The sequence below is a fragment of the Sorghum bicolor genome, chromosome 1 (assembly GCF_000003195.3).
Source record: "Sorghum bicolor cultivar BTx623 chromosome 1, Sorghum_bicolor_NCBIv3, whole genome shotgun sequence".
Taxonomy (NCBI): Eukaryota; Viridiplantae; Streptophyta; class Magnoliopsida; order Poales; family Poaceae; genus Sorghum; species Sorghum bicolor.
In genome coordinates this window covers 71291142-71318044 of record NC_012870.2, presented here as the reverse complement: position 1 = coordinate 71318044, position 26903 = coordinate 71291142, and the positions used below count along the sequence as shown (strand labels likewise).

The 26903-nt window shown below is 48.2% G+C and overlaps 5 protein-coding genes across 5 annotated transcripts; 2 read left to right on the top strand and 3 right to left on the bottom strand.

Annotated features, from left to right (window-relative positions):
• LOC8054330 (serine/threonine-protein kinase WAG1) lies at positions 1075 to 2983 on the top strand. The gene has a single exon (XM_002468123.2). It carries the CDS (start codon positions 1129 to 1131, stop codon positions 2704 to 2706), a length of 1578 nt encoding a protein of 525 aa, XP_002468168.1. The 5' UTR covers positions 1075 to 1128; the 3' UTR covers positions 2707 to 2983.
• LOC8078840 (protein MOS2) lies at positions 9654 to 14025 on the bottom strand. The gene is made up of 2 exons (XM_002465500.2): positions 12568 to 14025; positions 9654 to 10930 (listed from the first exon to the last, which is right to left on the bottom strand). Exon 1 carries the CDS (start codon positions 13922 to 13924, stop codon positions 12620 to 12622), a length of 1305 nt encoding a protein of 434 aa, XP_002465545.1. The 5' UTR covers positions 13925 to 14025; the 3' UTR covers positions 9654 to 10930; positions 12568 to 12619.
• Positions 14283 to 15305, top strand: LOC8054329. Its single transcript, XM_002468122.1, has one exon. It carries the CDS (start codon positions 14283 to 14285, stop codon positions 15303 to 15305), a length of 1023 nt encoding a protein of 340 aa, XP_002468167.1.
• Positions 18197 to 19272, bottom strand: LOC8054328 (ubiquitin-fold modifier-conjugating enzyme 1). Its single transcript, XM_002465499.2, has 2 exons — positions 18803 to 19272; positions 18197 to 18684 (listed from the first exon to the last, which is right to left on the bottom strand). The coding sequence occupies exons 1-2, from the start codon at positions 19133 to 19135 to the stop codon at positions 18472 to 18474; spliced, it is 546 nt and encodes a 181-aa protein (XP_002465544.1). The 5' UTR covers positions 19136 to 19272; the 3' UTR covers positions 18197 to 18471.
• LOC8054327 lies at positions 21757 to 23646 on the bottom strand. The gene has a single exon (XM_002465498.2). The coding sequence runs from the start codon at positions 23040 to 23042 to the stop codon at positions 22035 to 22037; it is 1008 nt and encodes a 335-aa protein (XP_002465543.1). The 5' UTR covers positions 23043 to 23646; the 3' UTR covers positions 21757 to 22034.

Genomic DNA, 26903 nt, shown 5'->3' with positions numbered 1-26903 from the left:
CTGATCTCGATCTGTCATCCGAAACAACATTCGTAAATCATTCTTGTATAATTAGTTTTTATTTTTATTTATATTTAATATTTTATACATATATCGTAAGATTTGATATAACCGAAAATTATAAAAGTTTTTGGTTTTTAGGTTAACTAAACAAGGCCATTGCAACCCAAACCCGTAGACAGAAAAATAAAAAAGAAAGCTAGAGTACGTACGCGAGTCCAATCACAGATCGGCGTCGCCTCGTCCCATCGTCATCATGTTCACTTGTTCAGTTCAGCCGCTACATGCAGATCGGCCGCGCCGCGGGGACGAACAAGCCCGGCCGGCCCTCAGCATTTGGCTACATATCTTCAATTCAGCTTGGAGGAACTATAGCTACTTTTAGCTAGGCAGTTTGCATGACTGTACATCGTACGACTTTAGTTCTCATCACGGACCGCTGGACGGATGTACTAGCGTGAAGATCGGGCGGTCGATCGAGGTGCAGTGATCCGGAAAAGTAGCGCGGACGGACAAGAGTTGCTGTTGTATGCTCATGGCAGAACTGTGGTCGAATCTGAGGACCGACCGCGGCCGAGGGTAATAACAGCCGACGCCGATCTAGAATGCTGTGTGGTTCAACGGTCAAAATGACTGACGTGCCGGTCGATCTCTTCAGGGAACCTGGTTCCATCGGCTCATCGGCCAAAAAAAAGAGAACGTGCCTGTGCCGACGACCCAGGTACCTCATTTCGGGCTTTGCTCGGATACTTTGGACACTGCAAGTATCCAACTTTTAGACCAGCAAGCATAATAGTCTGAAAATCACCATCTGAAGAAAAACATCTGCCGAAAACGAGAAGTTCTCTGCACCAACAAGATTTTAAGCGCGCGTAAATAAATGGAAATAAACCGACGGTGAACTGCAGAACACCTTGGGCATGGCCGCATGGGCATCTCGAGACCGTTGCGGACCCGACCTCTGCGGCAGGCGGCACGGCCCACGCGGCCACGCGGCTCCGCTCCCGTCCTTCTCACCGACGCCGGCCTTTATAAGCGCCCCGCCCCGCGCAGACTCCACTCGACTCGCATTCGTCCGTCCGTCGGCTCATTCCCCTCCTCCCCGCGACCCCGCCCGTCTCACTCTGCATGCACATGGAACTAGCGCCGCCGCCACCACCAATGGACCACCACGACCCGGCGCCCTTCTCCCCGCTATCCTCCTCCGACGCCGCCCTCTCCCCGCACTTCCCGCCCGCGCTCGCGGACGCCGCCGGCGCCGGCGCGCTGGACCTGTCCTTCACCTCCACCGCCTCCGCCTCCACCTCGTCCTTCACAACCGCCACTACCTTCAGCGCGCGGAGCTCGCTGTCGCTGCCGTCCTTCTCCTCCTCCACGTCGCTGTCCCCGCGCCCGCACTCGTCCTCCGCGTCCCCGCACTGGGCGCACCTCGCCGCGGCGCGCGCCGCCACGCCCGACGGCGTGCTCCGCCTCGCGCACCTCCACCTCGTCCGCGAGCTCGGCCACGGCCACCTCGCGCGCGTCTTCCTCTGCCGCCTCAAGAGCTCCCCGCCCTCGTCCCCGCTCTTCGCGCTCAAGGTCGTCGACCTCCGCGACGACGACCCGTCCCGCGTCTCCCACGTGCTCGCCGAGTCGCGCGTCCTCTCCTCGCTCGACCACCCCTTCGTACCCACGCTCTACGCGCGCCTCGACGCGGGACGCTACGCCTGCTTCCTCATGGACTACTGCTCCGGGGGGGACCTGCACGCGGTGCTCCGCCGCAGGCCGGGGGCGCGCCTGCCCGTCGCCGCCGCCAGGTTCTACGCCGCGGAGGTGCTGCTCGCGATCGAGTACCTCCACGCACTCGGCTTCGTGTACCGCGACCTCAAGCCCGAGAACGTCCTCCTCCGGGGCGACGGCCACGTCGTGCTCTCCGACTTCGACCTCGCGCTCCCGGCGTCCGTGGAGCCCGCCGTCCGCCGCCGGCAGGTGCGGAAGCAGAACCGCCGCAGGAAGATCACCCTGCTTCTTCCGTCATGCTTCTCTGGCCCCCGCAATGGCGGCGGTGACGACGAAGAGGAGATCGACGCCAAGGAGCGGTTCGAGTTCGTGGCCGAGCCGACGGCGGCGAGCTCCAAGGACTGCGTGGGCACGCACGAGTACCTCGCGCCGGAGCTCGTGAGCGGGAGTGGCCACGGCAACGGCGTCGACTGGTGGGCCTTCGGCGTCTTCCTCTACGAGCTCGTCTACGGCCGCACGCCTTTCAAGGGCCACACCAAGGAGGCCACCCTCAAGAACATCCTCTCCAAGCAGGTCACCTACCCTCAGCTCGACGGCGAGGCCGACGCCTCCCAGCTGCGGGACCTCGTCGGGCGGCTGCTCGAGCGTGACCCGCGCCGCCGCATGGGCGCCACGCGCGGCGCCGCCGAGATCAAGCGCCACCCTTTCTTCGCCGGCGTGGACTGGGCCCTCATACGGTGCGTGGCGCCACCGGTGGTGCCGGACAAGGACGCCGCGGCCTCCCCCGCGGGCGGTGACAGGAAGGCGGCCAAGCTCGGGAGCTGGAGCAGCATGAGCAGCAACTGCAGCAGCAAGAAGCGGAAGAGCAGCAGCTTCGGGAGGAGATCCAACTGCGAGGAAAGGCAAGGGGTTTTCCACAAGCTCATGAGCTGGAGCCAGGAGAACCGATCCAACAACAAGATCAAGACGACCAACAAAGTAATTTGAATGAAAATGAAGTGCCTTTTTTGTTCTTATTAGCTTGGTGTGATTTCGAGGGTTTGGTTTAATTAGTGTCCGGCCTTAGGTTACTTAATTTGTTACGTTACTAGCAGTACATGTATAGAGTCAGTGGTGTGGATCATGGATTTGATCGAGATGTACAAATAGCGAGGCGATGTATATGTCACTGAGTTGATCAGGCGACAAGGTTTGGGCCATGTTCAGGCATGGAGAAACTTCATCCCTTGTTTAGCAGTAAAAAAGTTTAGCATCTTTTATGTTACATATGCGTGCCCCTTTGTTTAGCAGTAAACATATTTTATGTTACATATGCGTGCCGTGCTGATGTACGAACTGGAAACCAAAGTTGGATTCTGATAATTTAATTTGGCTGACTGACTCAATTCACAAAAAAAAAAAACTCCTACTTATTACATGTCAACGTCAAGTTCCTCCGGCGTATCCGTCTTGCACGATGCAAAATGTTTTCGACAGATCACGGTAATTAATGCTAAGAAAACAAACTCGAGTTTGATTTCCAGACCCGTGTAAATATGTGCTGATTAGGAATTTGTGGATAAGGCCAGTCTCAATAAAGTTTTATTAGGGTTTCATAGATATTAAATATGCTGATGTGACATCGTATTAATAAAAGAAAGAGATAATAAAAGTTTTATTGAAGTAGAAAGAGTTTTATGTGGGATAAAACTCTTCTATATTTTTTTCTAAAATTTAGATGCGTTAGAGCATCTCCAAGAGACTAGCTAAAATTTTTATTCTAAATTACAAGATTTACCCATTGCGTAAAATAAAAAACTCACTCAAAGCATAGAGTTCCACAACAGCCTTTGTATAGGATAGCTAGTGAGGACGACATGCTATATATGACAAGCGAAAGTTTAGGATAGCAAACTTGCTATTTTAGCAAACCAGATAGCACATCTGTTGGAGTTTAACTTTTGCTTTAAAAATGTAAAAATAGTCTAGACAACATGAATAGCATATATCTGTTGGAGTTGCTGCTAGAAATTGGGTTACGCAACTCTCATAGACAATGGCGTAAGGAGCTAGTATAGCAGATTGCTATAGTACTCTCTAGCTGCTAGCTTATCGTCCAGATCCAGGTGTCCGCCGCTTCCATCCAAATCCAATCCAAGGACGAAAATTAAAACTAGGGCGTCGTCACGTCACTTGGCGGCCGCGCGCCCTCGGCGGCGCGGTATGGAACGACGGCCCACCAGCGCCAGAAAGCTACAAGTTTCAATCCAAAAGCACACAAAAACACTTGAATTTCCTCGATCTCAGCCATCGCCCATCGGCATCTCCTGCTACGCGATGCCCAGATCAAATCATTGGCGACGACGGCTCGTGCATGAACGACCGCAGTGGGCGCGGGGCACTGCACTGCACATCCATTAATATCCCAGCACGCATGTCCCGATCGATCCAGAGACAAGGCACGTACGGCCCGTGCGCGATCTCTGCACTGCAGCTCACGCTACATGCAGCCGCGATCGGTTGCTGCCTCGCTGGCGGCGCTGCCGATCTGGCGAGAGCGCTGTAGCGAGCGAGGGGGAGGCGGCGCATGGCACGCGTCCCGCGCCGGAGGAGGCGCACGAATCGCAGCGCCTGCGGCGGGCCGCGGGGGCGCCGGCCACGCCGCCACGGCACGGCACGGCCGCGCGCGCGCGAGGTCCCAATGGCGGCATCGGCCGGCGCGCAGTGGTCGATTCGGCGACGCGGGCGCGGGAGTTCGGCGGGATGCGTCGATGCGACGCGAATAAACTCGCGACGAAAAGTGGATTGCCATGCCAGCGGAAGCACGCGGAAATTAGAAGGGAAAAAGCTCGAAAAGAGGGGGGCAGTTCTGCCTTTGCGCGCTTTTGCTCGCTTCTATGCGACGGACGGACGGAATGCATGCAGCGCCCGTATCTATCTTCTGCTAGTACCTTTGTCTCTTCGCCTGATGCTGGCTCACTTTTCTTCGTCCTCAGTCCGCCTGAGCGGAAGCACGCGCGCGCGGCCTCAAATTCATGCGTGCGTGCGTGCATGCGAGTCAGTGAAGGAATGTGCGCTGCGCGCACCAGTTCACTCCAGTCACATTACATCATCGTGTCGATCGTTGTACAGTAGGAGTATATGATGCGCCGCCGTCAAGATCGAGGACCAGAGACTCGAGAGAATCTGTGGCTTGAGAGGGTGCTGCCAAATTTCACAATCGTTGCGAAATGATGCGTGCATCGATCGTCACCTGCTAGCATGTTGTAGCAGACTAGTAGGACTAGCTAGCTAGTGTACTATACTGTATGCCTGTTGTATCGGAGATGGGGAGCAGTGTCGGGGTGGAGTCGGACCTCCCCGAATTGACAATCACCAAGTGTCAGACGACAGTTGAACACGTTCAAAGAACATCGGTTGTCGCACGGGTGTTTGTAAACAATGGGGGGGTGAAGTTGGAATCTGAACGCGCACAGTACCATGGAAAAACAAAAACGCATCGGTTTTAGATGCATGGTCAGCTATTGTAAAGAAACTCTCTCGGTAGGACGTAGGAGTAGTAGTAACAAACAAATCACGCTCTTGTCAGAAGTACAGTCCGGATAATTTCTGCCTATCGGTTTCCTAACAAAATACAGGTACTTCGTCGTGGATTTTCTACTCGCTGACAGACGCAGATTAGGCCTGTCGAAATCGAAATCCAGGTGCATGCATGATGAACTTCGGATCCCCCATGGCCGCAGCTGCAGCTGCAGTCACGAGCTGCGCGTGAACTGTGCCCGGCCGCATGCATGCAGTAGTACTGCAGTACCCCACGACGCACGCAATAATAATCGAGTGGGGGCAGATTCAACCGCCGGCCGGCCGGCCGGCTCGCTGCTTCTGCTTGCTTCGGACAATGGATCCATCGGCACGAGACACGGCCGGCGACGCGTCACATGCTCGCGAGACGCGAGCCCTCTCCAGTTCTAGCGGTGGCGCCGTGGTGGTGGTACTATTTCGATCTTATCATCATATCGACGAATGGCCCTCCGTCCGTGCGTGTCCTCGTTGCCTGAAAAATACGTATTTCCTTTCCTTCTCCGCAGCATCATCATGCAATTAAGTTATAAAAAAAACTAAACAATTTCTTCCTGCGTCCTCTCGCGAATTAATGGACAATAATTTGAATTCAATCACCGGAGCAATGCAGCGTCGTCTGAGCGCCTCTGCACCATGGGCGAAAATGCACGCGCTCAATCACTGTGGTTAAGAGAGGAGATGCCTGCCTGATGAAACGTGACGGTGCCGGAGATCCACCATATTACCAGGCCGGCCAAGCGAGCCGATCTCAGGAGCCCGCCGGCCGGGCCGCGTGTTCCATGACCAGGGAGGATGAGAATGAGAGAGGAAAGCGGCGGGAGCGCCGGTCCGGCCGGCCGGCCGGCACCGCGCTTTATTCCGGGCGAAGCAAAAGAGATAGCTAGCGCGCGTGACGTGCACTCCGTTTAACAACAAACACGGCACAAAATGGACATCCTCCCTTTTCCGCTCTTGTAGCTTCGTACCTCCGCCTTTTCTTCTCAACCCGGAATGTCGTCTTTACCGCCGGCACCACATTCCGTCGCCTTTTGGACCAATGCAGGCCGGCCGGGCCGGCTTTACCTTCAATCTCGATCCTGATGCTTTGCTTGCTACAGATAACATACTACCTTGTTGATGATTCATCATAGAAAAAAAAAACGTATACATATACAGATAATAACATTAAAGATTCACCCGCCGTAAAAAGGTAAATTTTCAAGGGCGGGAGATTAATAAAAAAAATTAACAGAAAGGACGTCGTAGGTGTGTGTATACAGAGAGAAAATAGTCTTTGGGTTAGACAACTGGCAATGGCATGGTCTGCTGCTCACACATGGTCATGGACTTTCATAGCATAATACCCTAGCTGTAATATTATATTCGATCGGGATATATATATATATATTAGAATAGAGCTGATCGCAGCAATTTAGAGAGGCGCCGTCCACAGCAGCTGATGAGAGAAAAATTAAGTAAAAGAAGGAGCCGGTTAACAAATTCTGTACCGTTAAGCACGAGGGAGCACCACGATCTACTAATAATTCAGGGAGCATTATGCATGATCATAAGCAGATGACTTAATGCAGCCAATTCTATATTCTATCCCTCTGGGATGCGCTGCTACCTGCAAGCAAGCGCCACTACTGCCACTGCCAGTGCCAATAATCTGCCATTAAGCATGCATGCATGAGGGAGGGGAGGCACGGTGATCCGAGACGAGAGATTCCCCCCCTAATTTGACATTCATCTAATCATTTCTCATGGGACTGCGCCAACTTACCATAAACATATCGGGCCTTGTCTTGGCGCAGGACAGCACCAGGACGTGCTACCTGCGTGGCTGTGTTGTGTGGGTTAGTTGGATGGATGTTCTAGCCAGTTCGTTACGACTAGTTTATTCGGATCGGTAGCTAGACTTGGATCGGCCGGGAGCATTGCATGCTAGTGCTAGCTGAGCTTGTCCTTCCCTGCCTGCCTGCCTTCCTTTGGTGAGCATGAACGATTTCGCAGCATGTTGAAACAGGTACGTCTGCCCCTGATCATTTGTGATTTAGGCCTGATGAGACGATGGGTGTAAAATTCAGCCACCTGCATGAATTATTAGTATTGTTGTGTAACTAGAGCTACACGTACGACCTTATTTCTGTTGCTTGTTTCCTTGTGTCACTAACAACCAGATTAATTGGTCATCTCGCAATAGCAAGAAAAGGTTCAAGTTGAAAGTTGGGACTAATTGGCAGCTACTGACCGACCACCAATATTATGAGCTTGCCCCCTCAGGCCTCATCAACTGTACAGCAAGTTCGTTGAGCGAGCTGGGGAAACATGATGATTAGCTCGCAAGCCGCAACCAGAGGAATTATGCTGCGGCGCCAGGTATAACTGAAGTTGACATCCGTCCGTCGCTCTCAACGTCATGCATCTGTTGTTATTAAAATCATAATCATAATAAAAAAAACGTCATGCATCTGTGCGCGCGGCGCGCCTAACCAGACATGCAGGACACCAAACTACTGTTAGCTGATTTATTATAAGAAAAAAACACTGCTGAATAGCTAACAGATTCGCTAATTTATTATAAGAAAAAAAACGCTTCTAAATAACTGACAAATTCGACGAATAAGCTCAAGTAAACAGAGCCGAGGACGGTACATGTTTCAGCTCATGTGAAGGAATGAAGGGTGAAGATTGACGTCTGACAGCCAGCGCAAGCATTCCCAGTTGAGCTATTTAAAAGAAATGTGTTCAACGATCTGTATGCTAAAACGTATTCTCCATCATTTCTCAGCTCTAAAGCTACTGGAATCCAAAGATGCGCTCAGGAATAACAGGATATGGGCACAAGTGAATCCATCAGAGCAGTCATCAGTCACTGAGGACGGGCATGCAATCTAACATCAGTGGGCAATTACTATTATGTTCCGGTAGCAGCAGAGTAACAGGCAATCTCAGCCATTGCATTGAGCCCGGCTGTATGCCAAATTGCCAATGTCGGCGGCAACTCCAAAATAGACAGATTCCGATCGACTGAAATCGGATTCTCATTATATTTGCATAGAAGCCCCGCCAGGTCACACAGAATTTAAGACTTCAACCATGGTACTGCATTTAGCACACAAACAATATGCAGATTCAAAAATATGCAACATTCGATCAGAAGTGATCTGCACTAACAGAGGATGAAAACATTTTGGGTCATACCACATAATCCGTACCCCTTGCATAAATAAAACAGATTAATCATTATCATTTCTGACTGAGATTTCAATGTGCCCCTATCATCTTTGTTAGCAGGTGGGAATGGAATGCTAACTTGATATCTGAATACAGCACAGGAACTAGAACTAGTACAATGTTTCGGTTCTGCGGATTATTACATACACTCTAATATGGAACAGGAAGAAAGCAAATCTACTGATTCAAATCAAGAGATCCACATAACTGGTTGGGATGATAAATCTGGAGGAACCCTGGATGATTGGAATTTCCGGATCGAAGCAGACCATCACATTTCACAAACAAAAACAATCAACCTATCGATTATAGGGTTAACACAAACACCTGTGCCAAATGTCATTTGGATGTTTGTCATAGGAAGTTTACATATGATGTGATTTAAATTCAGTAATAGAAATGCATCTTATTTCACTTTAGACCTTCAGCTGTATGACACCCCAACTACATTCAGAAAATATAACTTATGTTCATATATACATGATACAACCTATGCTTATATAATCATATACACACAGAAAATAACCTATGTGTTCATATATACAGGAAAAAAAGGGTGGGAGAGCATATACAGAATGTAAAACAGCTACTAATTAGAAGATAAGTTACAATTTTGACAGTAACAATGTAATTAGATAAATATTTAATAAAGTCTTAGATTTTGAATTATGCTCACAAAGCAGGTTCTCATGTCCATAGATTTTAAACAATGGAGATCATGTCATACGTGACAAGTAAACATAGACGATGCTTCGATTGTTCATGTGAAGTTTTGGCCATATTCTTACTTTGTGGGAATTGATATACAGTTTGTGACACGAATCCGTTGTTCTACAATAAGACAAACTGGATGAAGAAGCCACAAAGTGACAAATCAGTTGATACTGCTTAGTCCAGGGAGCATAAATCAAGCATGTCAGGACTCAGGATGGCAAAAGGTGTCACTGAGTTGTAAATAGCTGCCAGACATTAAGGTCCAATGGTCAGTGAGTGATGAGAAACCACATATTTAGGGTCCAATAGACACTTTTCTAAGTTTACATTCTAATAGTTTAAAAGTCATTAGAGGTATGCATTCGATTTTAAAGATAATAAAACGATAAAAAACATATACAGACATTAATAACTGAACCACCACAATCCAATAAACAGGGAAATATTGATAACATTACAATGTAAAACATATAGCTAAACATTAATTCACAATACAAGTACATAGCAAAGACACAAGAAGTTTCTTAGTTATGGAGAAATGAAATAGAAGCTAATGGCTAATGCATCTGGTTACATTCTACTCGCAGCACAAGAACTACAAATGATGTGTTACAGGAATAAGCAGACTGGTCTCACTAAGGAGAGCTTTTGCAATAACTCACCCAGATTACTTGGCAAAATGACTAGAAGCTACTTCATCAGTTCTACAATGTTTGTCCAAGGCATCAGAAAAATACATTCCACAATTTTTGTCCATTGAGGATATCAAGTGTGCAAGTTATTGCTAAGCTTCCACTCTCCACCCTTGATTAAATCCTTACTTATTAGGTGTAGATGGTCATCCCACCTTCATTTTTTCTTCTTGGAAACAGAACTTCCTTGGTTGCACATGGTGTGCTATGGACAAACATTACAGAATGGAGGTTTAAATATATAAATACTAAGCTATCGATTGAATACCAAAAAAAAAGTCAAAGTGGGCATTGGATGCTTGGCACGACGAGTAAAGCTGGGCTAATTGTGTTCAAAGTTACAAAAAGGTGTTCAAGGAGGCAACAAGCAGGGGTTGAGTTAGGATTGTGTGCCCAGGAGAGCAGCCTCAATAACAGTTTTTTCAAGCTCTGTAGGATCAAAGATGGTTGGGGACATCAAGGGTGGTTTATCCAGTACCTCCAGATTTGGGATTGCCTTCAGGACTTTATGTTCAATCCAGATGAGGCATATCAGCATATTTCGAGACATCCCTCTGGTCAGATCTCTACCAAATCTACCATAGTGTCATCTCCCATTCTTTACTGGGAGCATCCGCTGTGCACCTGGAAACGCTGTGGAAATCTCGGGCATCATGGCGTTCAAATAAGCAAATTCTTCCTTTGGCCTGTCATTCTTAATCGTTTGGACTGTGAATTAACAAGCACATTGATGGTTGCTGTGCTGTCCCTTCTATGATAAGGAAGGGATACAACATATCCTTTTGCTTTGTTCTTGTGTTTTTGCAGGAGAACTATGGTTTCAGCTACTGCACTGCCACTGACCACTGAGTCAACAAGCATCAGCTTGCACTTCATACTCATGATGAGGTCTTCGCAGTATGGTGTCACCAGAAGCAAGCATTAGGTGCAAAAGTTTGAATTCTTTGATCACACTTGGGGCATGGTGGCGCTGGAAGCACTGCAATGGTTGCTTGTTCAGCGGAGTTGCTCCCAATATTGCTTCAGTCCTGCAAGAAATATATGATGAGGCAGTTTTGGATTATGTCGGATGGCAAGAAATTATGGGAGCTCTGGCCAGAGCAAAGTGTTGAGTGCAGTCATATTCTGATGTTTACGCATGTGTTTTGCGTGTCTGGGCTTGGTACTTGGGGCACTGCAAGGGACCGATCCTTTTCTTTTCTATATATCTAACATGTGTTTGAGGAAAAAAGGAAGGTGGAGTGTGAGTAAAGACTGCAACACAGGTGTGATGAAATGGAATCAGAGGTCCCAAGAAATGTTACATGCAAAGCTAACAGCAGCATATGTTATGGGTCCATGGCAATAGAAGTCAAGTGTTGCAAGATCATACCATACATGCACACATGATAATTTCTATTTTATTACCATGTCGGCACACCCATAGGTACAACACTTCCACTACTGGTTGCATGAGGCTTGTGTGCTAAGCTCTCACCTAATTGGCACAGGTTGCTGTCTTTGTGGGTCACATGATAATGTTCCTAGCATCCCAGACACTTAGTTCATATAACAAGATCAACTGTACAAGTTTTATACAGAGTATCTAAAATTTTAGGAGCACTATAGAGCTTACCAAGAACCTTCTCGTTTACAAATAGCTCCCACTCGATTTTTACATTAGTGGAACCTTCTCTTCACAAAAGGTGATGTATGCATTCTATTTGCAATAACCCCTACATACGTCACTCCCCCTGAACTTTACAGACATATGCACAATGGGAACACCATAGTTCTGATCTTATTTTTGTAGATATTCCAACAGTGCTTTGTCTTCAACCGTTCCACACAGAACCCATCCTAAAAGCCCACCAAATATGTAATATCTCACATCATATTCATGCAAAGTACCTTATGATTCTACTAGCACTAGAATTTAGCCCCCTGAGCCATAATACTGAGTGAATACACAATCAAAATGAAGGTGCCACACAGACTAATATCTATAATGATGATCGAGCAGGAAGTTTCACAGTATTAAAAATAGATCAGCAAAATTGATGATGAAGATATATCAAATATAGACACCAAATTAATATCAACAGTTTGGAAAATAATACAAGAATTAGAGGTCAAACCATTTTCCACATTAGGTTGTTTACCTCCTTTACTCTCCACACAAGTTTTTGAGATATAATGAACGAAATTCCTATTTTTCTGATGTGAGCATAAATTAATGAAGATGCATGATTTTGATGCATTTCACTGAACATATTTAGTTATTGATAATGATAATAACAGGAAAATAAACCAAATTCAGAAAAACAAGATGGCAAGGATTTGCACTGAAGTAAGTCATTCAAATAAGGTCTCCTCAAGTTAGTATAAAGGAAGAAAGGAACTGAGAACGAAATAACATAGGTCTGCACTGAAGTTAGTACACAAAACTACAGTTTCTTTCACTGACAAAGAAACAATCAGTTACACTCAGAAACATTCCACTATTTATCCAAAGAGCCCCCCCTCCAATACAAGTGAGCACGCCTAGATGATCAATAAGTTGAGGGCTGACAAATAAGTAGCAAGCTTACACAGACAAGTAAGAAATGCATAGCAACCCCGCAGTTTGTTCAAGGTTTTACATCCAAGCAATTCCTGACAGTCTGTAAAGAAGTAAATATATTACCTAGCATAGCAGAAGGCTCCTGGTAAGCATATCCTCCTCAAAAAGAAATTAATCAGTAGCCAAGCAACTCTGGATCTCCAGTGTATTCTGCCATCTGGTCATATCTAACACGTACAATATCCTTTGAATCTGCATCCTCCACCAATCCGATCTCTTCTTCGGAATTCTTCTCTACCAGGTGCCCGTATAAACCCTTGTGCTTCCCATAAAGCACAAGCACCCGCCCGTTCGTCCGTGGAAGTACAGTTTCGAGCATATCCTGCTCCACCCCCTGCACCAACTCTGACCCATCATCCATCATGATGTCACACGTTGTAGGCCCCACCACATCGACAACCTTACCCTTCATCAAGTACAGCCTCTTGCTAAGTTTCTGACTAACAATCCGAACCCTGATATGACTCTGTAACCACCGTACACTGCTACGAGTATCGCTTGTATTACTTGTGTCTTCTCGGCTACCCCGGCCATTACTCTCCTTTACACGGCCCTCCTTCTCAGACCTTTGCTCACTAGATCTCTTCTTCCGCGCACTAGAATCCCTCTCTTCCATCATATCTCTACTATCTCGATCTCTCCTCTTCGCACTCCCATTCTCGGACGCCTTCTTGTCGCCAACAATCCAGTCGCCCGAACGAGTCTTCCGGGGGTCGGCTTCAGAGGGGTTGTAACCTAACCCCTGCGTCCCAGCACGGCGGTCATATTCAACAACTTTGGTATCCCCCGTCCTATTGTTCCTACCAATGCCCTTACCTTCCGTCCAGCCGTACCCAGCAAGGAGCGCCGCGCCAAATCCCTCCACGGGTACTTCATTGAACTCGTCCATGCCACGGTGCTCCGGAAGGACGTCCATGTCCTCCTTGTACCGCTGCAGCATGAGGTTGCCGGCGGCGGCAGCATCAGTAGTGGCCGGAGGCGGTGGGGGTGGCGGCACCTTCTCCGATTCCTTGGCAGCAGCGTCGGTGGCGCCGTTGCGGCGAGTGAGGCCGTAGCCGATTTTCGATGACGGGTCGTCGGGGGCGGTCGATGTGTCGAGGACGAAGGCGGGGCCCCCTCCGCCGGATTCGGCAGCGAGGGCGGCCTCCTCCTCAGGGGTGGGGAGCGAGGACGGTTTGCGTGGGCGGTGGGTGAGGAAGTTGCCGGAGTTGGGGAGCGGCGCGATGACGGCGCGCGCCGCGGCGGAGGCAGCTAGGGTTTGGGACGGATCGAACTCTGTGACGTACTGCTGGGCCGGCGCTGGCGCGGAACGGAGGTCCGCGTCCTCGTCGTACGCGGCGGCCGCAGGGCGTGCGGGAGGCTTGGGCGGCCGCTGCTTCGAGGAGGAGAAGGAGAACGAGAGCTTCTTCTCCTTTTCCATCGCGGCGGCGGCGTCTGCTGCGGCGGCGGCGAGCGATCCAGGAAAAATGCGAGTCTGTTTGGTGGAGAAATCTGGAAGCGCGTGGCGTTTGAGAACTGAAGTCGAGGGGCCGTCTGGCGGTTTGGTAAGTCGTGGTCGTGGACTGTCTCGTGGCCGAGTCGGAGGCGGTGCCCGTGTCCGAGCCGACGACTTGGGCCGGCCCCATCACAGGAGAAAACGATTCGGGCCATGACCGTGTCCGAGTCCAGTTCGAGCCCACGAGTGTATATATCCACGGCCTCGCGCGTCCATTTGGCACCACCGCACCAGGCGTCCAGGCCCAGATCAGACCATCGCCGCTTGCTCTGCCGCGGACGCAATGGGCGAGGAGAAGAAGAAGCTGTCGATCTCCATCGTGTGCAAGCGCCGGCCTCACAAGAAGCCCTCCCTCTTTGCTGCCATCGACGATGCACCCAGCTCCGCGCCAGCGCCAGCCCGGCAGTACATCGCTGAGTTCGACCCATCCCAGACCCTAACCCCCGCCGCGGTGGCGCCCGTCGTCATTGCGCCGCTCCCCAACTCGGCCATTTTCGGCCGTCGCAAGCCATCCCCACTCCTCGCCGCCCCATCCGCTGCCGCCGCCTTCGTCGTCGACACCGCCGCCGGCGACACCTCCTCCAGCACCCACTACGGCCTCACCCGCCGCGACGCTGCCGACGATTCTTCCGACCGTGGCACGGACGAGTTCCGCGACATGCCCGTGGAGGGATTTGGCGCCGCAATCCTTGCTGGCTACGGCCTGATCGTAGCAAAAGGGGAGGATACCAAGGTCGCCCATCGTGGCGCAAGACAAGGGCTTGGCTACAACCCCTCGGATCCCGACAAGGATTGCAAGAGGAGGTCCGGTGGAAAAAGGTCTAGAACAGAGGAAGCTTGCCAGGAGGAGGATCGCAATGCCAATGCCCGGTGCAAGAGGCCCTGTGGTGAGAAAAGGTCTAGAACTGATGCTTGCGAGGAGCTGAGAGACGGCCGGGGAAGCAAGAGCAAGGTGCGGTGGCTACAGAGCCACATCAGGGTCCGGGTTGCCAGCGAGAAGCTGGGCAAACGGCTGTACTTGGCGAAGGGGAAGGTGGTCGACGTGGTGTCGCCGACGACGTGCGACGTCGTGATGGATGATGGTTCGAGGCTCGTGCAGGGCGTGGAGCAGGATATGCTTGAGACGGTGCTGCCGCGGACGAATGGCCTGGTGCTCGTGCTCTACGGGAAACACAGGGGCGTGCGTGGGCGCCTGGTCCAGAAGAACGCCGAGGAGGAGGTTGGATTGGTGGAGGATGTGGATACCAAGGGTGTGATGCGTGTTGGATATGACCAGATGGCCGAATTCACGGGCGATTTGGAGTAGCTCAAACACTGAATATTTTCTTTTTTTTTTCTTTTGAAAATTGAAATGTTTTCTTTGTGGTCTGTGCTAGGAAATGTTGGAGAGGAAGAGGTAGATGTTGACCACCATGATTTGCGATATACGGAGTAGTCGCTAGATTTTTGTAATATAGAAGTAGAAAAAAAATACTTGTAATGCCTGCAGGCTGCAGATGAAGGTCGAGTGTATGTGTGTAGACAAAAGATTAGCCTTTTAGCTGAATTCAAAGTTAAGACACGTCGTATTGTTAACTTCCGATGACAAGATTAAGTAACACTAGCTTGTTGAAGGTGTTTATTGACCTAACTAATCAAGTTGATTGATTGTATGAGGAACTACAATGCTCTGCTTCCAGTTCCGGTTTCCCATTTTGGACTGGATTCTTCTGTCTGTCTATGGGCTATGGCATCACTAGATGTTTTTTCCCCGAACTATTTCTTTCTCTAGATGCGCATGTTATATGCAGAGAAGAACGCTATTCCAATTATGGATCTTGCATTGTGCACAATTTAGGCATCAAGGACGTAGCACTGTACTAGTACATTTGTACAACATATATTTTTTTTTTGGAGAATTTGTACCAACATATGTCTTGCTTATCTTGATGTGAGACGAAACAAAGATATGCACATTGGAATGTTAGTAATGGGCCTGGCCCAATTCGTGCTGTGCAAACTGCAGATCATGCGAGATTTGGGGTCATTAGTACTCGGAATTAGTACCACCTCACTAGTCTTGCATGGTTATGGTTAGGGAAAGAGCATATAAGGAGGGCCAGGGCTACCTTTTGATGGCACGCAGCTGCGTGGTGAGCACAAACGCAGCTGCGTGGTGAGCACAAAGCGAACTATTCTTTCGCCTTTTACTAAAGAATACCGTGTGCACGTCACAAATAGCAGCATACGCTAATTTTTGGAGGGGATTCTCCTTTTTGGAGGGCCCCACAATTCAAATATAATTTTGGAGGGGTCTGAGAAGTTTTCTTGTTGGTTATTTGTTGAGCCCCACAATTCAAATTTATGGAGCTTTATTTTTTTTGGTGAACAAAGTTAAAAAAATATAGAGTAATGTTAAAATTTTATCAAAAACTTCAAACGGGGTAAGACAATGTTTTGGAAATGCAGTGTAAGAGTTTCGATAAAGTTAAGTGGGGGCACCTGATAACTTCACACAGGTCAAGAGTTTGGTCAAAATTTTGCCATGCGATGCATTTAATCTCAGGCGAGATATTCAATTTTGCACTGGTGAAAAATTTGCCATGAGATGCATTTAATCTCAGGCGAGATATTCAATTTTGCACACCGTTTGTGTTTTTCCTCAACGCCTCAACTCAAGTAGGAATACTCAATCTTCAGTTATGCCATTGTGCAGGTCGTTAATTTCTGTGTGCCAGTGGTGGCTATTTTCATGCAGTCTGGGAGCTAATGCTAGCCGAGACCTAACAAGCGATGGTGACAACCTCAAGTCACGAGCCTCTATCTGGTACTTGTAGGATTGTAGTTCTAGCGATTGTGCACATGTCCGAATACGAACGAGCTAGATCAAGCACGAACACTGACGCTCCCCGTCTGCCTTCTCCACACCCAGCCAGCCAGCCAGGCCCCAGTAGCTAGCACACCCCAGCGAAATGAGCATAGCATACCTTCGATTACGTGGCCAGTGAAGGATCAAACATTCAAGCTAATGAGCATAGCATATCTGGATGAATCATGGAACATGTCCATCCGTTAGGCCTTGTTTAGTTCCCAAAAAATTTTGCAAAATTTTTCAGATTCCCCGTCACATCGAATCTTTAGACACATATATGAAGTATTAAATATAGATAAAAATAAAAACTAATTACTCAGTTTGGTCGAAATTGACGAGACGAATCTTTTGAGCCCAGTTAGTCCATAATTGGACAATATTTGTCAAATACAAACGAAAAAGCTACAGTTTCGATTTTGCAAAATATTTTGGAACTAAACGATGTTTTGGCATTTTCATAGATGTTGCTATGTACTGTATCTAGATATACACTTACTCCCAAGTCCCTAACACTATTACCTGACCAGGTGATGCATCCAAGCACCGTCAGGTCAATTCTAATTAGTATTCTAAAAAGACAAAGCAATTTAGAACTTATGAGAAAGTAGAGCAATGCATGCCATAAGCTAGGGCTAGAACAGGGGTTCAAAATAGCTCTCGTAGAAATATTCAGCATGATCCTGTGCAAACCTCAAAGCAGATAGCTACGCTCAAACTAAAAAGAATGCATTAATAAAAGAAGATTGCACAGAATCTTCTTAAATCAAGAGACACCTGAGCCCAAACTTTTAAAAGTACAATAATACAAAGAGATTGCCCAACCCAAAATCAACAAACCAACTCAACTAACCTCAGGTATTATACATGCATATAATAACTTAGTTTTGCAATGCAAAACGTTGGGTACAAACCTAGTACATCAACGCATACCAAATCATATTCAGTAACCAGCAGATATGGAAAAGTTTAGACATTAAAGTATTGCTCTTGTTAGCCCACAACCAAAACCACAGCTGATGAACTGAGTAGATTTTTAATCCGTTAATTGACTGGACAACAACCAAATCCCATTGTAACTATCAAGCATCAGCAGGGCCAGATATGATTGGGGCCACTTGGCCACCTTGTGCTTCACCATTCCAACTCAATCATATCCATATGACTTGATGGTGGAAACAGCCTCAAACATCCAAGACTGAACCAGAATTGGTCTTGAGAACAGTTCTGGTATAAAATTTCAGCATGATACAGTGCAAATCTCAAAGACAACCAAACGCTGTGACAAACCAAAAACAGAATTTTCTATGGACATGCCACAAAAAATTGTAACTGCTGAACACATTCAATAACCAACCAATCAGAATATCTGTACTAGTTTTATTAAGCAATTCTGTTTCCTCGGATGGTATCAGTCAGGTGTACCATAAAAACCTGCCACACAATTCAGAAAGTTGGATGGGAAACTAGTACACACAGTCAGCAATCAGCAGGTATGGGACATGTTTCACATGATGTTTAGATTCGCAAGTATTTCTCTTTATTTGCCGGTTCATCAATCACTGCCGAGTTGATTTCCGATACCCCCTTAGCTCACCGGACACTCAGCTGTTGCAAGTTGCAACTAGGAAGGAGGAGCAGAGGCAGATGCCTCAGACGGAGCGGCCTCGTCATCCTTGTGCTTCACCATGCCCGAGTCGACCAGAATCGGGACCTCCGCCGCGAGCCACGGCGCGAGGCCGAGGCACAGCGCGTGTGCGATACCGAACCTCGGGCAGTTCTTGGCCCACAGCGGCTTGAAGTGCACGGTGAGGCAGATCTTCCCACCCCGGTACATCTGCGCGAGCCAGCAGCCATCCATCACAGCGCAAGTCAGGAACCCTCAGCCAAATCCAGCAAATTAAGCAGGCATACAGACAGCATCGCTGTAATCAGTCGGAAGATTAGTAGCTTACCTTGTGGGTCTTGCCGTCGAGGGTGGGGAGCTCGATCTCGGGGGCGACCTGGGGGTAGGCGACGGGGATGTCGAACTGGAGCGGGAACTCATAGCGGCGGAGGTTGTGGACGTACCAGCAGGTCCCTTCCCAGCGGGTGCCCTCCGGGTTGGCGGCGGCGATGCGGAACCAGTCGTTGTCCTTGGCCTTGTTCACCGACGTGTAGGCGATGAGCGCGCGGTACTCCTCCTTGAGCCGCTGCCGCCACGCCTCGCCGTCCCGCGGACCCGCTCGCGTCGACAGCAGCGGGATCTCGCCGACCGTGCTCTTGGTCCCCTTGTCCCAGCCCTCCATCGATCCGACGCTGCTGTTCGGCCCTCGGCGGCGACGCGGCGGAGAAGAGAAGGTGCGCTGCGTGGGGACCGCTGCGTGTGTCTGACGCTGATGCGTGACGGCCGCGGGTTCTGAGGTCTACTACTAGTGTAGGCAAACCTTGAGGTACCTGGGCCGGCCCATCTCAGTTATTTCGGGCGGACGGGCCCGCAGTAAGTGAATGTGCGATCTGCTCGGGGCACAAAGTTATGGGCACGCAATCAGTGATAAAGGGTAGGATTACAAGGCCTAACTGCTACAGGGCTACAGGCTTTGGCGTTGGCGTGCACTCAAGTCGGAAAAGTTACTAAAAAATTAAGGAAGAATCAAAGTGATAGATACGTGCTAACGTTCTTTTTACCTTCTCTTGCTTTACGTTTATCCAAGGAAGGTTAAGTGTCGCCAAAAGCAAGTAACACGTTCATCTGTAGCACCAGTCCGTAAAAAAAAACCCGAGTGGAGTACTGTCTAGCTTCATGGCAACTCCGTAAAAATTCTCGTAGTTATGAGAAACCATCGACCATTATTTTCGGTACTGTACATCGTCTCTGAACCCACACTACGAGATCTTGATAGTGCAGAGTCCCTCCCTAGCTCATAAACCATCAAAGTTCATGGAAAGGACACTGCACCAGCAACCGAACACAGTACTATCAAATTGTCACACCTCACTCACCATCAATGGAGCTGCCCTTTTCCGGTGATTAAAACCAATCACCGAAAACCCCCCTTTGGACACATGCAAAACCATGGAATCTTTTTTTGCCCCCTCTTTTTTCCTCCTTTGATTGACAGTGAGGATTAGGCGCCTTGAGTTACACTAAAACGCACATCACTTTAGATGCACATGGTGCTACCGCTAGTTCATGAAATCCAGCGAGTGTTGGCAGGCAGACAAGGATGTAGCACACATGAGCCGTCCTACACGCTTGAACCTGATCTGAAAGTGACGAGATGCTGGCTGCATGCTATCCAGTACTGTCGTCTGTGTACCCAAAGCTTGCTTCGGGTGCACGAAGGAAGGCCGGGCTCGATGATTTGTGCAACAACTCTGACGATGACCCGTTCCAGTTTGCTACCGGGTACCGGCCTCGCCAGCAGACCACCTACTAATCATTCGAGGCTCTCGGCAGGAAGGACTCTGGTTTCTCAAGGAGGGGAAAGGCTAGCTAGGTTTTTGCGACTGACTTTTGCCTTCAGACATTGCAGAGTTGCACGAGGAATGAGAGAAATCTACTAGTCAACAAAGAAGCCTGGTCAGACAGATATCGTGCTAATGCTCATGCCCAAGCCGAGTCAAACACTTTTGTGAACCAAAAAAAAACTAAATAAATGACAATGTCAAGCGCTTTTGCTTCATGGGAATGAAGAATGGTCGTGTAGGGCCAATGGATATGTGCCTAGTACATATATTACTATGAGTTTGTAAACTAATCGGATGAATTTTCACACATGCTGTATGCAGATGCTGCTCTTTCAAAAAAAAAAAAAAACATGCTGATGCTGCTACGGTGCATCCACATCTTCAGAGAAAGCAGAGTGGCTGCAGACCTGCAGTGAGAACGCAGAGATGCAGTCCAACCGCTGCAGCACAAATGGATGAGACATAGGAGACCAGAACAGAGAAACTGTCAGAGAGGAAGCTCCAAGAACTGGCTTCATGGAGCCGCCAGGGGTTAGGTCATTGCTTGATCCTAACACATGTCCTGAACCACCACATTCCCGCTGCTGGTTTGTCCCATTCACTTTCTTTTTTCTGGTTTCCGATACCAACAATCTCCAGCTACCAACAGCTGAAACTCCTACCGTGGCTCCGTATAACCATAATAATTAAGAAACTGAAACTAACTATGGTACGGTTGTCTGATTTATAGCCTAACATCACAGCGTGTACATTGTCGTCGGTAGATTAGGAAGGTCCCATTAAAAACATGTTCAAATTTTCAAAAGAAAACGGTAAACAAGATGCTCATTGGCAAAAATCTGAATGGCTTCAGAAAAATTGGGCTAGTTAAACATGAATGAACAATAAAAAAATAGTACACCTTTCCACCATTGTCTAGGGCCTTGTTTAGTTCGTAAAAAATTTTCAAGATTCCTCGCTACATCGAATCTTTGGTCGCATGCATGGAACATTAAATATAAACGAAAATAAAAATTATTTGCACAATTTATCTGTAATTTGTGAGATGAATCTTTTGAGCCTAGTTACTCCAAGATTGGGCAATGTTTGTCAAATAAAAACGAAAGTGTTACAGTAACTAAAAACCAAAAATTTTGCGAACTAAACAAGGCCTAGATTGCACAGTTAGGGAAAAAAACTAAGCAGCAATTTCCTTCTTTCTTTATTTATTTCTTTTTATAGATTTCCTGCAAGAATTAATCCTGAACCACTGCATTATTGCCGCTGGCTTGTCCCATCCACTTTTCCTAACTTTGACACCAACCATCTCCAGCTACCAATCACTGAAACTATTGCATAGTGCATAGCTTCATATAATCATGAGAATTAAGAAAGTCGAGGTAACTATAGTACAGTTGTCTGATTCAAAGCCTAACTGGATCAGGATCAGGATCAGAATGTGCACTCTGGTCAGCGGGATTAGGAACGAGTCATCAAAATCATATTTAAAACGCCGAAAGAAAAGGGCAAGGAACAAGCTCTGAAGTTTCATTCAACAAAAATCTGAATGGCTTTTCGTCAAAATAAGCTAAGTAACATGAACAAAAAAATTTCGCACCTTTTTTACCATCGTGTAGAACTGTAGATTGTACAGCAAGAAGAAGATGAACTAAGCAAAGATTCCTTTCTTTTCTTTTTACACATTTTCTGCGAGAATTAGCTCTGACGATCGAGTATCATCATCATCATCATCATCAATCAAACGATGCTATGGCAGAGGCTGGATTTCCACTGCGATTGCCTCGCCTCCACCCACGCCAAGAACCGGTACACCTTGCCGAAGACGCTCAGGAACACCAGCCCGGCGACGAGGCTGTAGGCCGCCACACCGACGCCGCCGCCCTCCGCGGCGACCCAGCCGACGAGGTACACCGCATCGGCGGCAACGAACACCCAGCCCACGGCTTCCAGCGCGGACCGCGTCCACGCGCTGAGCCGCTCCTCGCCGTAGATGCGGCACACCATCCGCGAGCACAGCGCGAAGATGATCGCCAGCGCCGTCTTGGACAGGCCCCGGTACTGCACCGCCGTGCCGCCCACGACCAGGGGCTCCATCCGGCACAGGCACGACGCGCACTCCCCGGAGAAGCGGGACCACCGGAGCGCCTCCAGCCCCGTGTAGTACGGCAGCACGACGGCGTCCAGGTACAGGCTCGCGTGCAGCACGCCGGACACCGTGGACGCCTCCAGCACCGCGTACCGGATGTCGCCGTCGGCCTCGTTCCGGAACGCCAGCGCCGAGGCCTGGAGCAGCAGGAGCAATGCCGGGCCGAGCTGCGCGAGCGGGAACACGGCGTTGACCCGCTGCCCCCTGGCGAGCGCGAGCAGCACCAGGGGGAGCAGGAACGGGCCGGAGGGGAGCAGGTACTTCCTCTTGATGCCCCTGACGCCGGCCGCCGGCGCGCTGCTACCGTTGCCCCGGACGAGGTCCAGGACGGTGAACGCGAGAGTAGAGAGGAAGCAGTACGCGGCGAAGGCGGCGATGAGGACGCCGACGGCGGCGGAGTAGTCGCCCGGATAGGAGCTGTCGCAGTAGTAGTGGTAGGGGCAGGTGACGAAGTCGGTGGTCTCCTCGAGCTGCCACCTCGTGCACTTGAGTATCTGCCTCGTCACTGCGTCGCCGCCACCGACGCCGCCGTGCTGTGCCGCTCTCCACGCCGATCGCCCGGCACTGAAAAGCGGCGAGAGCATCTGATCATAGGACATGGTGGCAGCGAGCAACCGGTGTCTTGGCGTCCTTCAGGTCTGCTCCGACTTGTTCTTCTTCCTCCTCTGCTTCTTCTTGTCCTGTTCGCTATATGCATGCCTGCATTTGGTAGCCAGTGATGGCTTGCTTTCGGAGGCAACTCCTCACCTTCCTACTCTTCGTTCCTCTTCTTGGAGTTGGAGGCTGGTGTGCTGCTGCTGTTGCTTGCAGGAGGAGGGAGGGGGTTGCAAAGTTTGGAACTGGATAGGGAAGGTTTAACTGGCAACATTGAAGGGAACTTGCCAGGCATGCCCTTTAACGTGAAGTTTTCAAACATTGTGTACTAATCAAAGCAAAAGGTACCCAGGAAAGATGTGCTGATGGCATTAGCAAGGATTAACTGGGGGGTGTAGGGGTGTTTTGGGCATATGGAGTTCATGGTTTGCTGTCATGGTGGTTGGGTTGAGGAGGGGATGGGAAGCTGAGGTATTTGTTTGACTTTGTTTCCTTGTGTCATGCATTGGTACGCCAGCAAGGAAAACAATCAGAGGAGGGGAGAGAATTAGTTTACATGTACCTAGGTGTTAGTTAAAGTTTGTTGGGGGGTTGCATTTTCTCAGAGAGGTTTGTTGGGGTATTTGGTGAGGATATAGAGACCAAATGGCCAATTCAGCACTTTGTTCACCAGTGCATGATTAGACCTGACCTGCATGATTAGCATCTAGTAGCTGATAAGCTAGTCTTGCATTTATGTATGTATAGCCAGTAGTTCTTCAGTTTCCAAAACGGTTTAGACTGGCGGAGGCGTATGATGGTGCTATCATTTGGATTCCAATGCAACAAACAGGATACTCGATCTTTTATTCGGCATGAGGAATTGAGGATCCCTGGAGCAAATTATACTCGGCAAATTATTCTGGTAGTTGGCAAAGCCAGGTAGGCCATGATCCTGGAGCAGCAAGGAGTCAAGGAAGGACTGTGGCTGTGGGTGCCACTGTGACATGGTATATTGGTATCCCAGTCTGATGCTTGTGCTGTTGTGCACCGCATGTCTGTCTTGAGTCTGAGATGGTGGCCGGATGTTTCTGCAGCACAACGGGGCCTCTGATCTTTTTATAATCCAACCAGTTCTTATGATATTCTCATCGCTTACATAGATGATCCAACTGCCACATTTGATATGTCATATACTACATGTCAAACGGATATGGGGGCATGCATCATCTGGTGAGGTAGCGTCACTTGTTTATTGTTGCCATGAACGAGCTTTGCTGTTTTGTTCTGTCATCTTCCTGTTCATCTTTCTTGTCAAACATGTGCGGATGTGCCACATGAGGAGATGGACGAAGATTCGCTGGAAATCGGGAGCTGCAATTCCATGGCAGTTTTTTCTTTTTTCTAAATGACGAAATCCATGGCAGCTGTAGTGGATATCGAGAGATATTCATCCAGACATTCTGCAGGACATAACTCCCACTCCATTGCACGAACTAGATGATTTCAGAAAACATGAAGCAACTGTAAATTTGAATGGTAGGGGCAGTGGTACGGTCTGTGCCAAGTCAAACAATAGGACCTTGTCTATGAAAATGACTGAAACATGGTACTCACGTACATCGGACCACTAAACCAAAAAATATTTCGGAATCAAGCATCAGCCAGGGCATATAATATCAGCTGCTTCTAGTTCACGACTTGTTGGTCCAAGTCTGTTCGCATCATATATCAGTGACACTCACGTATTCAAGTTAATCCCACACATCAACACGTCCAGTTCCACGATACGTACAACCTTCACAAGTCAAACAGGTGGTATCAGAAAACACCGGCTTCGACAGTGAAATACAAGCAGAACTGGTAATTTGGAGTGATTCAGAGGGTACATATGGAGTTTGCTCCCTTTGGTGTGTTCACTGTTGACCAGTGAATCAGATTGTAAATTGTATGATTGGACGAACGGGATCTTATAGTTTTGGTTCGAGCACTGAATAAAGTTGATCTTTGGCTATGCAGTTAATCCACTCTGACTTAGCTAATTGCCTTTTTTTTTGCGAAAGACTTAGCTAATTGCCTTCGGGTGATACTAAAGGTAATCGCAAATATCATTTAGCTAATTAGGAAAGTGTAACTACACCAAAAGAGTATGGAGGGTTAGGTATTCCAAATTTGAGAGATCTGAATATATGCTTATTAGGATCATGGATTAAAAGGTACCATCTTGGATGGATCTAAGCTTTGAAAAGTGCTAGTCCCTCCGCTTCAAATTATAAGACGTTTGGCTTTTATATATACATTGTTTTTACTATATATCTAGATATAGTTGTCTATTTAAGTGCATAGCAAAAGCTATATAGCTAGAAAAGCCAAAAGGGTTTATAATAGTTGGTTATAAGTACAATACATGCAGTCCTAACATTTTCTATAGTTTTACTATGGTGCCTCTCAATTTTTTAAGTGTATGATCTAGGTTGCTTCCTAGGTCACAACAATGCAAACCGTCTGGTATGGAGATGGAACCAAGAGGAAATGTACTCCTTCAGCTCAGCTTACAGAGTGCAGCACCTACCTTCGCACTCGGTCCACGGATGCACTCGGATCTGGAAGACCTAGGCGCCGCTTCGCGTCGGGATCTTCCTGTGGCTCGTCGTTTGGAAGAGGCACTGGACCGCAGACAGTAGGAACCACCACAGGCTTGATGCGCGCGACGAATGCTACCTGTGCGACCAAGACCAGGAGACCATCGACCACATCATCACCACCTACTCCTTCTCTAGACACATCTAGTGGTCCACTCTAACGGTGAGGGCCGACGTCGCTTAGGTGGGGGGCTCCATCGCCGACTGGTGGGAGCGGTGGAGACAGAGATGGCACGGAGAGAAAAGGAAGTGCGCTGACACCCTCTTCGCGCTCGTGGCATGGGAGCTGTGGAAAGAAAGGAATGCAAGACTATTCCGGAACGAAGCAGCCACTAGCGCGCAACTTCTCGCCACGATCAAGCAAATCGCTGACCTTTGGATAGAGGCGGGAGCGCGCCACCTCAGAGAATTAGTCCTCGAGTAATCGCCATGTGTAATCAGGCTAGGGATGTTGCGCCTTTTAATTTTTTATACTTTATATATCATCCCTAGCGCGTCCGTGTGCGTTGTAAAAACACCTTCTTTTTAAATACAAAGATACGCAAATCTTTTGTGTATTCGAGAAAAAAAACTAGGTCACAAATGGAAACTGGTAATGGTCATAAGTTTAAATTCTGGGAGGATAACTGGCTTGGTCCTTCCATCCTAACCATTCAATATTGGGAGATTTACATCTTGGTGAATGAGAAAGCTCAGAGTTGTGTAATGGCACCAACCTCAAATGCACTTTTAGAAGATAAGTAGATGCTAGGCTTATGAATTTATGGTTAGAGGTCGACTGGTTAGCTTGAACTATCTGTTTTTCTGAAGAGGAAGATGATGTCCTTATTTGGCAATTTAGTTCTAGCAATTTGTATTCTTCTCAATATCAGTATAGAATCATAAGTTTAGGGGATGACTCCTATAAGGAGAAAGTACCTAGAGTCTATTTTTTCCTTGTGGTTATTCTCTACAAATAATATTTTAACGAAATAAAGATAATTGAAGTATAAGAAGAGAAGTAGAGGACATGTCTTTTGTTTTGTTGTGAAAAGGAGCCGGTTCATCATTTGTTTTTCGATTGTGTTGTAGCTAGACAGCTGTGGAACTTATCTCTGCTATTTTGGTACAACCTGTGGAATTGATTTTCAGTTTCGTTTCGCTAAAATTTAGCTTATGCTTATGCTGAAAAGTATTATTCGCTGATTTGTTGTGAGACAACAACATTGTATCATGACTGATAGTTTGCAGTGTTTTTTCTGCTGC